The sequence below is a fragment of the Hemiscyllium ocellatum genome, chromosome 34, assembly GCF_020745735.1.
Source record: "Hemiscyllium ocellatum isolate sHemOce1 chromosome 34, sHemOce1.pat.X.cur, whole genome shotgun sequence".
NCBI lineage: Eukaryota > Metazoa > Chordata > Chondrichthyes > Orectolobiformes > Hemiscylliidae > Hemiscyllium > Hemiscyllium ocellatum.
This window is the reverse complement of record NC_083434.1, coordinates 21,728,032-21,743,707: the sequence shown is the minus strand read 5'-3', so window position 1 is coordinate 21,743,707 and position 15,676 is coordinate 21,728,032. Positions and strand designations below refer to the sequence as shown.

Genomic DNA, 15,676 nt, shown 5'->3' with positions numbered 1-15,676 from the left:
CATTTCCCATGGTTAACTCACCTAGCCTGCACATTCCCCCAACACTATAAGCAAATTAGCATGGCCAATCCACCGAGCTTGCACATCGTTTGGACTGTGGGAGGAAACCGGAGCACCCACTGAAAGTCCAAACAGACATGGGGAGAATGTGCAAACTACACACAGTCAGCTGAGGATGGATTGGAATCTTGGTCCCTCTCATGTGAGGCAGCAGTGCTAATCACCAGTGACACGTGTTTGGCACTGTGGGTCAGTGGCCAGCACTGCTACCTCACAGCGCCAGAGACCCTGGTTGGATTTCAGCCATGGGGTCTGTGTGAAGTTTGCATATTCTCCCCATGTCTGTGTGGGTTTCCTCCCACAGTTCAAAGATTAGTTGGATTGGCCATGGGAAACGCAGGGATAGGGAAGAGGATTGCTCTGGATGGGAGTTCTTCCAAGGGCCAGTGAGGACTCAATTAAAAAAAATCAAGAAGATAAAATATAGAGCTGAGCATAAAAATTGAAAAAATAAGGATATGTATTTCTACTTTAACTGTTAAACACATGCCTGGAGCTTTTATTCATTTTCATGATATGCTGGTAGACTATCGACTGTAATACATAGCTCACTAGAACAAATGAGAACCTGGACTCCTCAGAACAGTCTTACGCTGTGGGCAATTTGGAGTTGTCAGGGGGTTATCTGAGGAAAATTCAATCAGATGGCTTCACCCATCAAGATAGATTATGTAAAATAGAAAACAAAATATGATGAGCCAATGAGCTGTAGTCCAAATGATTTGACCAGCCAACACTATAAGTAACAAAAACAGAAACTGCTGGAGAAACTCAGCAGGTTTGGCAGCATCTGCGGTGAGAAAGCAGAGTCAACCTGCTGTGTTACTCTGGCAATTTTAGATTTCCAGTTTCCACAGTTCTTTGTTTGTTAAATTCATAAGAAATCTGTCTCCTAAGAACAGACAGGTTTCACAATGCTGAGGTTTCTGCTGGGGATACATTGGCAGTATGGTCTGGATATTGTATCCTGTTTGCAAAGGGTAAATTACTCCCAGGTTTCTGCACTTGCCTGTTAGCAAAGGTTAGAATTTGCCATCTCCCATGAATCAGCACACTTGAGCAGTTTAATCAATTTATGACTGGAACACAATATCCTTCAGCATCACAAGGAGCAGCTGAAGTGCCAAGAACTTTACCACTCTGCAGTTGGCTGATGATCTTGGCGTTATTTTTTAATTGGCTTCAATTGATTACTGGTCAGTGCAGTCTTCAATTCATCAATCACTGCCACAGACGACACATCCTTGTGGCTTTTAATTGCAGGTCCTTGATTACCAAAGGCAGATAGTCTAAATTAATCAAAGTTGAACTGTAAGTAGGTTAAACTGCAGTTGCAGCAACTGGGAATACACCACACCTAGGTCAGGCTGCAATTGATCTACTGGTCACTGCACATCCAGTAATTAACACTGGATTCATGTAACCACCCCTACCTATATACCACTACACCCAATCCACTTGGGCTAAATAAGATAAACTCATCCAAACTGGCACAATTATGAGACAATGCTGTGGCTTTAAGAGGTTATTTTGTTCTTTTTTTGAAAAAGGTTTTAAAACAGAGGTGCTGAGCTGTCTAATTGGAAAGCCAGCAAAGTAAATAACTCATGAGGCCTTGGGTTTCTTTTAAAAGTTGGAACAATACAAGCAGCCTGATGGGGTGTGGTCAAACTCCCACAGAACCAGGATCTTTTGTTTTAGTAGTTGCTGTTGGGGTCTTGAAGCAAAAGCTATTCTTTCCCTCTCTCGGTTACAAACACAAGCTGTGGGTTCTCTACCTGCCGTAGAAATTGCGTGTAAGATATCTGTTTTCTGAAATTGACTTTTGCCAAGAGTGTGTTCACTGTCAGTCAGGTCTGAAATATAGACCTGTGTTCAAATGGAACGGGCCAGAGGTTTTTCTAATTTTCGTTGATGTTGGTAATAAAACTGGTAAGACTATAAAGGTGATTTGTTCTCCCACCCTTTCACTCCCAATTTATGTTTGTGTTGATCCTCATTTACTCACTTTAGGAAATGGAGGAAAATATACTGTTAAGTTGAGCCTTTTTAAATCCACCTAAGCTCCTTCTGTCACAGTCTCAGGTGGGTGGAAAAATATCTCAGGGCACCAATTTGATGAAGAACTGAAGATTTTTACCTGGTGTACTGGATAATAATTGTTCCTCAATCAAAGCAAAATATCTGGCCATTATCAGATTCCTGTTCATGAGATCTTCAGTACAACAGTCACTTTAACTTCACAGGGGATAAAAGCATTTCATAAAATGCTTGAAGATTCCTGTGCTTTTAAAATGTAACAATAATGCATGTTCTTTTTTGCTATGGTCAGGTAGGTCATCATTCAGTGATGGATTCAAAGCTAGGTTCCAGAAGGGAAACACTGCTTTTTGCTGAAATATTTGTTTGTGTGGACTGAGACCATATGATTTGCGGTATGTAAACAGCATTGCACCGTACTTTTGACAGGACACATCACAATCACAAATTGCTTGCTGAACTATTTTCCCGGAATTGACATCGAGAGGAGGAATGCGCATGGTTTCACTGCCCTGATGAAAGCAGGAATGCAAGGGAAAACAGATTGTGTCAGAGCCCTGATGTTGGCAGGTAGGTACTGACAATCTGCTTGTCTTTGCATTTAGTTCCAATATAATCCTTATTAAAGGCGGAAGGACAAATCAATCAGACTGCTTACAAAGCATATGGAATCCTAGGTTTTGTAAATAGGGGAGTAAAGTTACAAAAGTAAGAGATGCTAAATCTTTATTTTCTTCTTTTTTGTTATATTACATTGAATTCCATGCCCACTGATCCTGGTGTGCCATTGAGAATGTCTCCAACACTGTACAATATTTTTGCCCAGATTCTTTTTTTTCTGTTTTCCATATTGCAGTAATAAGGGAAAGGGCGGCAAGTGTTCTCTGGGTCATGTGATAGGTCGAACATACTGAACGGAAAAAGTGTTTGAGGACTATGACTTTAAGTTACACTGGTTACACATTTTGCAACAAATCGTTTGGTTTTACATTTTGTTGTTAGTGTACGTTAAGGCTAGGCATTGTCAGAATTTAAGGAGGAGGTAGGTAAGTTTTTGAAGTATTGGGGATTTGAAGGTGATGAGCAGCTGGCATGAAAGTGGAGCTGAGATGTGGGTAAGATCATCCATGATTGTGCTGAATGGTGAGTAAGGCCGGAAGGGTCAAATGCCCTTCATCTACATCTATTACTGCATATCACAGTTTAGGAAGGATGTCAATGCATTGGAGACAAAACAGAGGAGATCCTGTGATGAGGAAATTTAGTTATGGAGATGCCAGAATACCTGGGATTGTTATCCTTGAACGTAAAGAGTTAAAGAGAGATTTAATGAGGTATTCAAAATTATGTAAGGTTTAGTCAGACAAGAAGAAATAATTTAAATAAAAGTACAGGGAAATTTGATAATAGAACAAACTTAAAGGCTTTGTATCTAAGAGTCATAGAGTCATAAAGATGTACAGCATGGAAACAAACCCTTCAGTCCAACTCGTCCATGCCAACCATATATCTTAACCTAATCTAGTCCCATTTGCCAGCACTTGGCCCATATCCTTCTAAACCGTTCCTATTAATGTACCCAGCCAGATGCTTTTTAAATGCTGTAAATATACTAGCCTCTATCACTTTCTTTGGCAGCTCATGCCATATGCACATCATCCTCTGTGTGAAAAAGCTGCCCCTTCAGCCCCTTTTATAACTTTCCCCTCTTACCCTAAACCTATGCCCTTTAGTTCTGGACACCCCTCATTCCAGGGAATAGACCTTGTATGTTTATCCATCCATGCCCCTCATGATTTGCTAAAGCTCCATAAGGTCACCCCTCACCTATTCAGCTTCCCCCTGTAGCTCAAATCCTCCAGCCCTGAAAGGATCCTTGTAAATCTTTTCTGAACCCTTTCAAGTTTCACAACATCTTTTCGATAGGAAGCACACAATATTCCAACATTGGCCTAACCAATGTTCTGTACATCTGCAACATTAACTCCCAACTTCCATACTCAATGCTCTGACCAATAAAGGAAAGCATACCAAACACCTTCTTCACTATCCTATCTATCTGCAACTCCATTTTCAAGGAGCTATGAATCTGCACTCCAAGGTCTCTTTGTTCATCAGCACTCCCTAGGACCCATTAAGTGTATAAGCCCTGCTCTGATTTGCTTTTCCAAAATGCAGCACCTCACATTTATCTAAAATAAGCTCCATCTGCCCATTGGCCAATCTGATCAAGATCCCATTGTAATCTGAGGTAACCTTCTTCACTGTCCACTACACTTTGAACTTTGGTGTCATCTGCAAACTTACTAACTGTACCTCTTATGCTCGCATCCAAATCCTTGATATAAATGACAAAAAGTAGTGGACCCAGCACTGATCATTGTAGCATACCAATGGTCACAGGCCTCCAGTCTGAAAAGCAACACTCCAGCACCACCCTCTGTCTTCTACCTTTGAGCCAGTTCTATATCCAAATGGCCAGTTCACCCTGTATTCCATGCGATCTAACCTTGATAACCAGTCTCCCATGAGGAACTTTGTTGAATGCTTTACTGAAGTCCATATAGATCATGTCCATTGCTCTGCTGTCACCAATCCTCTAAATTACTCCTTCAAAAAACTCATTCAAGTTAGTGAGACATGATTTCCCATGCACAAAGCCATGCTAACTATCCCTAATCCATCTTTGCCTTTCCAAATACATGTAAATCCTGTCCCTCAGGATTCCCTCCTACAACTTGTCCACCACTGACATCAGGCTCACTGGTCTATAGTTCCCTGGCTTGTCTTTACCACCCTTCTTAAATAGTGGTACCACGTTAGCCAACCTCCAGACTTCTGGTACTTCATCTGTGACTATCGCTGATACAAGTATCTCAGCAAGAGGCCCAGCAATCACTTCCCTAGCTTCCCACAGAATTCTAGGGTACACCTGATCAGGTCATGGGGATTTATCTACTTTTATGCATCAAATCAAATCAGTAAGTTTGGCTACGACACCAAATTCATGCATTAGGGATAGTTTCCTCAAGCAATATGTTATGGAGCCAATCAGGGAGCAGACTGGCTTGGATCTGGGAATTGGTAATGAGGCAATTTTAATAAATGACCCTCTGAGTAGAAGATCCCTTTGACAGCAGTGATCATAACAATATGGAATTTAATAATCAGTTCAAGAGTGAGAAATTTGGGTTGGATATGACTGTGTTTAACTTAAATAAAGAAAATTGCAATTAAATGAGGAAAGAGTTACCTCAAGCGAACTGGAGAGATAGATTAGCAGGAATGACAGTAAACAAACAGAGACAGACATTTAAAGAGAGAATTCATGACTTTCAGCAAAAATTCATCCCAATAAGTAAGAAAGATTCTAAAAGAGGGCTAAACCAACTATGGCTCACCAAGCAAATTATGAAGATTATTAAATTGAAAGCAAAGCATACAAGAAGCCCAAAGTCGGTATTAGTCGTGAAGATGGGATACATTAAGAAGCCAGCAAAGCAGGACTGAAAAGATAATATATCCAGAACAATTAAACTACAAGGGAAAATAGTAAGCAATATAGAAACTGACAATAAGAGCTTCTTTAAATGTATCATAAAGGAAGCGAGGTCAAAGTGAACATAGGCTCCTTAGATGAATAATCTGGGAGCACAGGTTTGGGGAACAAGGAAATGGCACAGGAGTTAAACAGATATTTACATCAGTCTTTATTATGCAAGATACTTTAAACAACAAATTAATACTAAAGAATGCAGGGGAGGAATTAAATGCCATCATTACCACTAAAGAAATAATATGACATAAACTAATGGGATGAAATACAGTTAAGTCCCCTAGCTGTCTTGTTTACATATAGGAACTTAAAAGAGGTAGCTGCAGAGATAGCAGATGCCTTAGTTATAATTTCCCAAAAATCCTTGCATTCTGGAGAAGTATTAGAGGATTAGAAAACTGCTACCCCTATTCAAAAAGAGGGGGGGGGGGGGGGGGCGGAAGAAAGCAAATACGTATAGGCTAATTAGCCATCTATTATCCAACATCTATTGTCGGAAAAGTATTCGAATCAATTACGGGGAAACTGCCATATCCATGGAATCATTTTCCATGGTTTCAATTACCTACAGTTTACCGCAGCCTGAACATATTATATGGAATGTTCCAGAACCAGGACCAGGGGGCTGTCGGGGAGGTAAATTTCCCATTGAAATGAATGGGTTTGCTCCTATCCATGGTATCGGGTTTCTGCAGTAGATCTTGGAACGTATTCCCTGCGGGTGGTGGGTGGGGACGACTGTATTAAGGAAGTAATAGCAGAACATTTGGAAAATCAATACCTCATCAAGTGGAGCATGGCTTCCTGATAAGGAAATTGTCTGATTAATTTATTAGTCTTTTTGAGCTAGTCTCCATGAGAGTGGATGGAGGGGAACCAGAAAATGTAATGTATTTGGACTTCCAGAAAGCACTCAACAAGATTCCTCAGAAAAGGTTATGTCATCAGATAAGAGCCTGTGGTGTTGGAGGTTGTATTTTGGCATGGATTGAAAAAAATTGGCTCATGGGCTGGAAACAGTGAATAGGGATAAGGTGTTTTCTTTCAGTTTGGTGATCTGTAACCAGGTATCAGTGCTGGGAACACAACTGTTTCCCACAAAGTGTACAAATGATGTCAAGAAAGGAAGTGAATGTAGCTAAATTTGCAGAAAACACAAAAATAGGTGGAAAGGCGAGTAGTGAGGATACAGTCTGTTTACAGAGATACATTGATGAGTTAAGTGAAGTAGCTGAAAATGTGTTGCTGGAAAAGCGCAGCAGGTCAGGCACATCCAAGGAGCAGGAGAATCGATATTTCGGGCATGAGCCCTTCTTCAGGAATGAGGAGAGTGTGCCAAGCAGGCTAAGATAAAAGGAGAGACTTGGGGGAGGGACGTTGGAAATGCGATAGGTGGAAGGTGGTAAGGTGAGGGTGATAGGCCAGAGTGGGGTTGGGGGCAGAGAGGTTAGGAAGAGGATTGCAGGTCAAGAAGGTGGCGCTGAGTTCGAGGGTTGGGACTGAGACAAGGTGAGGGGAGAGGAAATGAGGAAACTGGAGAAATCTGAGTTCATCCCTTGTGGTTGGAGGGTCCCTAGGCGGAAGATGAGGCGCTCTTCCTCCAGCCGTCATGTTGTTATGGTCTGGCGATGGAGGAGTCCAAGGACCTGCATGTCCTTGGTGGAGTGGGAGGGGGAGTTGAAGTTATGAGCCACAGGGTGGTTGGGTTGATTGGATCGAGTGTCCCAGAGGTGTTCTCTGAAATGTTCCGCAAGTAGGTGGCCTGTCTCCCTAATATAGAGGAGGCCACATTGGGTGTAGCGGATGCGGTAAATGATGTGTGTGGAGGTGCAGGTGAATTTGTGGCGGATATGGAAGGATCCCTTGCGGCCTTGGAGGGAAGTAAGGGGGGTGGTGTGGGCGCAAGTTTTGCATTTCTTGCAGTTGCAGGGGAAGGTGCCGGGAGTGGAGGTTGGGCTGGTGGGCGGTGTAGACCTGACAAGGGAGTCACGGAGGGAGTGGTCTTTTCAGAACGCTGACAGGGGAGGGGAGGGAAATATATCCCTGGTGGCGGAAATGATGACGAATGATACGATGTATCTGGGGGTTGATGGGCTGGTAGGTGAGGACCAGTGGGGTTCTGTCCTGCTGGCGATTGGAGAGGCGGTGCTCAAGGGCGGAGGAGCGGGAAGTGGACGAGATGTGGTGGAGATCATTGTCGGTCACGTCTGGGGGGAAATTGCGGTCTTTGAAGAAGGAGGCCATCTGGGGTGTTCGGTGTTGGAACTGGTCCTCCTGGGAGCAGATGCAGCAGAGACAAAGGAATTGGGAATATGGAGGATGGCATTTTTACAGGGGGCAGGGTGGGAGGAGGTGTAGTCTAGGTAGCTGTGGGAGTCGGTCGGTTTATAGTAAATGTCCGTGTTGATTCGGTCGCCTGAGATAGAAATGGAAAGTCTAGGAAGGGGAGGGAGGAGTCTGAGACGGTCCAGGTAAATTTGAGGTCAGGGTGGAAGGTGTTGGTAAAGTCGATGAACTATTCAACCTCCTCGTGGGAGCACGAGGCAGCGCCAATACAGTCATCGATGTAGCGGAGGAAAAGGTGGGAGGTGGTGCCAGTGTAGCTGCGGAAGATAGACTGTTCCGCATATCCTATGAAGAGGCAGGCATAGCTGGGGCCCATGCGGGTGCCCTTTGGTTTGGAGGAAGTGGGAGGATTGGAAAGAGAAGTTGTTCAGAGTGAGGACCAGTTCAGTCAGTCGAAGGAGGGTGTCAGTGGAAGGGTACTGGTTGGTACGGCGGGAAAGGAAGAAGCGGAGGGCTTTGAGTCCTTCGTGATGGGGGATGGAGGTGTACAGGGACTGGATGTCCATGGTGAAGATAAGGCTTTGGGGACCGGGGAAGTGAAAATCATGGAGGAGGTAGAGGGCGTGGGTGGTGTCCCGAACATAGGTGGGGAGGTTCCTCATTTCCCCTCCCCCCACCTTGTCTCAGTCCCAACCCTCGAACTCAGCACCACCTTCCTAACCTGCAATCTTCTTCCTGACCTCTCCTCCCCCACCCCCACTCCAGCCTATCACCCTCGCCTTAACCTCCTTCCACCTATCGCATTTCCAACGCCTCTCCCCCAAGTTCCTCCTCCCTACCTTTTTATCTTAGCCTGCTTGGCACACTCTCCTCATTCCTGAAGAAGGGCTCATGGCCGAAACGTCGATTATCCTGCTCCTTGGATGCTGCCTGACCTGCTGCACTTTTCCAGCAACACATTTTCATATCTGATCTGCAGTCCTCACTTTCTCCTGGGTTAAGTAAGTAGGCAAAAAATTGACAAGTAGAGCACAATATGGCAAAATGTGAAGTTCATTTTGGAAATAAGAAAAATGAATATTATTTAAATGGAGAAAAACTAAAGAAAGCTTCAACACAAAAGGATTTTGGGGGTACTTGTGCACAAAACAGGGAAAGACCGGATGTAAGTACAGCAGGTAATCAGGAAGACTAATGGAATGTTGGCTCAAAGGGAGATAAGAGAAAGGAATTCTTACTGCAACTGCTGGTGAGACCACACCTGGAGTACTGTGAACAATTTTGAACCCATTGTTTATGAAACGTATAATTTCATTGGAGGCAGTTCAGAGAAGGTTGATAAGGGGGATGCCTGGTGTGGAGAGATTATTTTGAGTAAAGGCTAAGCAGGTTGGGACTCTACTTACTGGAGTTTAAAGGAGTGAGAGGTGATCTCATTGAAACATCAAAGGATTCTTAAGGGACTTGATAGGGTAAATACTGAAAGGATGTTTCCCTTCATCAGAGAGTCTAGGACTAGAGGGCATATTTTTGGAATAAAGGGCTGCCCATTTAAGACCGAGATGAGGAGGAAGTCCTTCTCTGAGGGTTGTGATTTTTGGAAATCCTTTCCATAGAGAGCTGTGGGGGCAGAGTCCGTGTGTATATTTAAGGCAGAGATAGATTCTTGATCAGTATGGGGAAAGGACAGGGAAGTGAGCATGAAGAATATTGGATCAGCCATGATCTTATTGAATGGTGGAACAGGCTTGAGGGGCCGAACAGCCTACTCCTGTTCCTATTTCTAATGATTGGGAGGGGAGGAGAAATTATTTTACATTCATTCATGATCTGGAACACACTGGCTGAAACCACAATGGGAATTTATTCAGCAGTAACCTTTAAGGGGTAGTGGAGTTTTACTTGAAAAGGAAGGATTTTCAGGACTCTGGGCAAAGAGTAGCGCAATAGCCTTCATTTCAAAAGCAGGCAGAGTTATAATGACTTAAATTGCTTCATTCTTAGTTCTACATTTTCAGATCCAGGTATCAAAAATCCTCCTTTGAACTGTAGCATAGCTGATGCCTATAGCTGACAGTGACATTGAATAGGAGAAAGTGAGGACTGCAGATGTTGGAGAGTCAGTCGAAAAGTGTGTGCTAGAGAAAGTGCAGGAGGTCAGGCAACATCCGAGGTTCAGGAGAGTTGATGTTTTGGGCATAAAGCCTTCATCAAGAATGTGGCATTGCATGACTTGCAGCATAGTTACAGCGAGGTGACAGTTCAGTGGTATTATTTCTCGACTATTAATCCAGAGATTCGGATAATGTTCTGGGGACCTGGGTTCGAATCCCATGATGGCAGATTGAATTAGAAATCAATAGAAATCTGGAATTAGGTGTCTTATGATGACCTTGAAATCATTGTGACTGTTGAGGGGAAAAACCCATCTTGTTTACTCAAGGCCTTCAGGGAAGGAAATTAGTCATCCTTACCAGCCTATGTGTGACTCCAGACTCATAGCAATATGGATGACTCTGAACTGCCCTCTGGGCAATTAGAGAGGGGCAATAGCTAGCAATGCCCACATCCAGTGAATACATCTGAAAGAAAGAGCCTCTTAGCAGAACAGCTCCTTCTGACGTGTTTCTTGATGCTCCAACTCAGTTCAACCTTTTGGACAACAGGAAGGGATGTTTTTGGTGTCAGTGGCAATCATAACCACTGTAAGTTGATATGCCATCAAGGCAAAACAGCTTTAAAATTCCAATATGTGGCAAGACAGGCACTTATTGCTTGATGTTATGTCAAAATGGAGTCAGTTGTGGTTTTTCACCTCCATCCTTCAGTATTGAGAGTTCCTTAACCTCCCCTTCACTCTTCTCAATAGCTACAACCTGTGGAAGCTGATTCTTGGACTCATGCCCTCCCACTGACTGATGTTCAACACCTTGCACCATCTCATAGGTGGCACTCTTAGAGAGGCAGTTTTAAGGAGCCCACAAGAGTAGGAAATGTGATGTGCAGGGTGAGTTAATTAGATAGGATATGAAGTTTCAATTTCTCAACAACAGGTTGAGATTCTGAGATGAAAGTCAATAACATGTTTGTTGTGTTTTGTGAGTTTCCTTGTTTGGTTCTATGGCACAGGAGAGGGGAGCAGGAGAATGGAGACTCACCACCAACCAACATGAGAAAGAGAAATGGGGGTGCTTTCTAGTGGTGTTGGTGACATGGAGGAGGGATTCAGGGTATGACAAAATAGGATTAGAGGAATTAATGCATCACCTAGGAAGGGTGTGACAGTCTGGTTGTGGTGGGAACAGTCAATCATGGTAAGAAAGTAAAAGTCCAAGAGGAGTGCCTGTACAATGCAAATGTATCTCAGAATATTGACTGGTGGTGCTTGAGTAGATTTATAATGTTATAAATATCGCCACTGCGAGTCATGTTGGACAATGTCCTTTACAATGTGTCCTCTCTTCATTGGCTGTAGAATTGTTATGAAATCACACCGTCTTAAGTACAGAAAACAACTCCGCTGATGGACGTGACATGAATTTGGGCAGCTCAGTGTGTTGCCCGGAATGGAAATTTAAGTGGACACCACCTTATGGTGTTTGGACAATGATCTGAATTGATACTTAGATTCATACTGTTGCTTTACAATTTTATTGATCTAACTCCATTTATTAGTCATAGCATTATCACCTTTCCTCAAACTACAAGAGAGGTATTCCACAGGATCCCGTGCACAGCTTTTTTGCTCATCATGATTAGGAACTCTGACTCCTGTAGAACATATAAATTTGGTTGGTTTACACCCCAGATTTTGTTCAGAACTCTAAAATCAGTTTCTATCCTCTTAGGCATCCTTGGTTTAGATTAATTAGATTCCCTAAGTGTGGGCTTTGTGGGCGGCACGGTGGCACAGTGGTTAGCACTGCTGCCTCACAGCGCCTGTAGACCCGGGTTCAATTCCCGACTCAGGCGACTGACTGTGTGGAGTTTGCACGTTCTCCCCGTGTCTGCGTGGGTTTCCTCCGGGTGCTCCGGTTTCCTCCCACAGTCCAAAGATGTGCGGGTCAGGTGAATTGGCCAAGCTAAATTGTCCGTAGTGTTAGGTAAGGGGTAAATGTAGGGGTATGGGTGGGTTGCGCTTCGGCGGGTCGGTGTGGACTTGTTGGGCCGAAGGGCCTGTTTCCACACTGTAAGTCTAATCTAAAAAAAAAGTCCACACTGACCCTCCAAAGAGTAAACCATTCAGACCCATTTCCCTCTCACTAATGCACCTAACACTATGGGCAATTTAGCATGGCCAATTCACTTGACCTGCACATCTTTGGACTGTAGGAGGAAACCGGAGCACCCAGAGGAGACACAGGGAGATTGTGCAAACTCCACACAGTCACTGAGGCTGGAATCGAACCTGGGACCCTGGTGCTGTGAGGCAGCAGAGCTAACCACTGAGGGGAGTCCTATCAATTTTTTTTTCTTTCAGGAACTTCTATTGGAATGAGAATTATTGGATGTGATCTGGGAAAATTAATGTGTGCTGTAGTACGTTGCATTGCAGTATTATGGAGTCTATGTCAATAGTAAGGGAATTTGGATAATTTCAGTTATAGATCACTGAGCCAAGCTTGTCACTTAATTCTAGATAATAACCAATTCCACATTGCCTGAAGTCTATCTTAATGAAGTTACAATATTAAATTCTGAAAGAAGGAGAAATACATTGTATGTTTTGTTTCTTATTTGTATATGTTTGTTCTCTAGGTGCAGATATGAATGCCACGGATCCGGGAAGGGGTTTTACCCCACAACAGTGGGCACAGTTTACAGGACGGTATGAAACCATCTGTCTCATGCGTAAACTCCTGGCTAGGCCTTGTCCCATCCAGTTCAGTGACCGATATAAGCCCGAATGGCCAAAATTGAAAGAACTCGTAGCCAAAGCCAACGAGCCCAAGAACTGTTTGGAAAAACTCTGTGAGGCGATCACATCAACCTTGACTATCAACTTTCCCCGTGACCCGCAAGAGGATGGGCCTCTTGACCACATGGTCCAGATGACCACCGCCATCTCCAGCCCTTTTGTTGCCACCGGGTGTAGGACAGTCTGCCCGAGCAGCCCTCCTTGTGTGGGCAAGAGGAGGTTCACCGTGCAAGAGATCCTGAGGAAGCAGAAATCTCGGGACATGAAGGCTTCAGCCAAGGAGTACATCAAACACCAGAAATTATTTCAGAACTCTCATCTTGTCATGGTCTCGAAGAAGAAGGAACGGAGGGCTAGCCTGCCCCCACTGACCTCTCCCTCCAAGCATGTGACAGCTTCTTCCTCCAGGAGGGGAAGTCTGATGCCCTTGAGTATGATGAAGTGGAGTAGTGTGCAGCCTGGGATAGTGGTGCCTAAGGTGCGCATATTTAAGGCACCTACACCGACCTATGAGCCTGAGAGATCACGTAGAAAGAGCAGTGCAACGGGGGGCAGCAACTTCCTCGAATTACCACAGTGGAAATACAAGGAGCTGAAGGAGGAAAGAAAGAAGGCGGAGGAGGAGGAGAAGAGAAGAGCCGAAGAAGCAGAGCGTGAGAGAGCAGTGAAGCGAAAAGAAAGTCATAAAGTCAACAGGACCTCTTCAAACAGAAAGTAGATGTAAAACGAAGGAATTGTGATCTTGCACTTACAATTGCTTCTTTTGATCAGTAGCAAGGATTCTTAACCATGAGAAGGAGGGTGTGAGCTGGTAAAAGTTTCTAAGTTAGTCACGTTGACCAGTGAATGGGTAAGTGTGACATGCTGTGGAGAGTATGATTTTAGGAACAGAATACAGTCAGCTGTTCCCTGTTAATTAACAAAATATGACATTCTCGGAGATCTTCAGCTCAATGAATCAACCCTTGTTTAAATAGTATCAAGAGGACTATGGTACATTTAAAACTGCATAGGTTCTGGTCGGCATGGACGAGGTGGATCGAAGGGTCTGTTTCCATGCTGTACATCTCTATCACTCTATGACTCTAAATCTGTGATTATCAAAAAGCTTTATTTTTAATATGCCTCATGGACAGTTTAGCCTTCTGGTTAATATGCTGGGTATGGCAGTGTGAGAGACTGCTTTATACAGACTTGCTTGCACAGATGGTGCACCCTCCACATTTTCCTTAAGCATTGAACATACTGATCAGCACAGCCATCACGCACTACACCACTTCAATTGGTTGATAGGATTGAGCAGGCTGGCATGTCAACAGGAGTTCAGTTCAGTCCATTGAAGTAAATCGTACAGTGCAGTGGTGAGGCAATCGCATTAGATGTCCCATTACTGTATGATCGATTGATATTCCAAAATAGAGTAGAAACCACAGTTATTGACTGTCATTGGTTCACAAACCGCAAATGGATGTTTGCCTGCAGAGAAGTACGTTTGTTTTGGTGGTGACTGTATTGGCGGAACAGCTATGGGTAGCCACAGCACGTTCAAAGGGGAAGGTGATAGAGTAAGCTATGAAGTGATTAAATGGCTGTAGGAAAGCCGGCTGCTAATATCAGAATTAAATTTGCATTACTTGAATGCATATTTTAGAGAAAACACTTCAAAACACGGGAAGGAGGGAGGATTCTGGGCAGAAAAATCTACCTCTTTGGTCTATAATTGTCCTCTTCTCCTATCTCATCTGTGTTGCTGAGGGTGCTGAATTCCTCATTCACTAATGCTCAATGTAGTCATTATGCTTGGTTCTCACAACAGAATGGCAGTGTGGGAAATTTGGAGTACTGTCCTTGCACTATGGCATCCTTAGCTCTTCCAGGGCAGAGACTATGCCTATGTAATGGAAGTGAGTTCACAAAGGATTGGGAGTTAACACTCATCATTTTACGTGCAATCTTATCTGCCTGTTAGACTGCAATGTTGTCCATTTCTTTGTTTCAAAAAATCTATGTGAGATGCAAATACCAGCAATTCATTTCAGATTTTTAAAAGATGTGCAATTATTCTGAAAACTGAGAAGAACTGCCCCAGCTCAGACAAGAGGGTCAATTGAAGAGAGTGGGCCTCCCTATGTGGAAATGCTCAAAGACTGAAGGATTACAGAGTGAAAATGGGTGTCCCATAATAGATCTGTCAAATGAGAAACCCATTCATGAAGTTCAATGTTCTTTTATTGTCACAAATTCAACAGTCATGCTCAAGGCTGCATGGTCCAACCAACTGTCCCACAAAAGGTTATGAGCTAAAAGTGAGAACAGCACGTCCCCATTTGGTGGACCCCTGCTTGTGTTTGCGGTCCTGTGATTACCTCTAAGAGGAGAAGAATGGGAGATCGGACTAAATCCTACCTCTATCCCCTATGGCCATTGGGTTCCCAGCACATTTACTTTAGCCATAAGTGGGGGCCAACTGATGAATACCACTATTCTACTACACTGCTGTGCTACGTTATCAGATGTTCAGGGTGTGCTGCATAATCCCCTTTTCGTTCATGACAATGAGATGTACAAGTAAAAAATGTGCCACACAAAATGATCAGCAACACAAACTCAGTTAAACAAGGCCCTGGGCTCTACATGCAGAACAAGACTCAGCCTGTGACGTTGTTCTTGCTTCTCATGTGCTCCCCTTTTTATTCTCCTGAACTCTACAGAAAAAAAACACATTGGCTGGGGATGAACTTACAGGGCTCCAATCCACAATCTGTACTTTCTCATTTAGAAAAGTGAGCATAGGCTGGTCACAGTCCAGCAGTTAA

The 15,676-nt window shown here is 43.7% G+C and overlaps 1 protein-coding gene across 1 annotated transcript in view; it reads left to right on the top strand.

The window, feature by feature from the left end:
• The window catches only part of LOC132832219 (ankyrin repeat domain-containing protein 33B-like), a 41,818-nt gene extending 26,980 nt beyond the window's left edge, over positions 1–14,838 (top strand). Inside the window, exons 3-4 of the mRNA XM_060850014.1 lie at positions 2,530–2,670; positions 12,701–14,838. Of these exons, the coding sequence (XP_060705997.1) occupies positions 2,530–2,670; positions 12,701–13,578 (1,019 nt within the window). The 3' untranslated portion in view covers positions 13,579–14,838. The remainder of the gene's footprint in view (positions 1–2,529; positions 2,671–12,700) is intronic.
• The last annotated feature ends 838 nt before the right edge of the window (positions 14,839–15,676 follow it).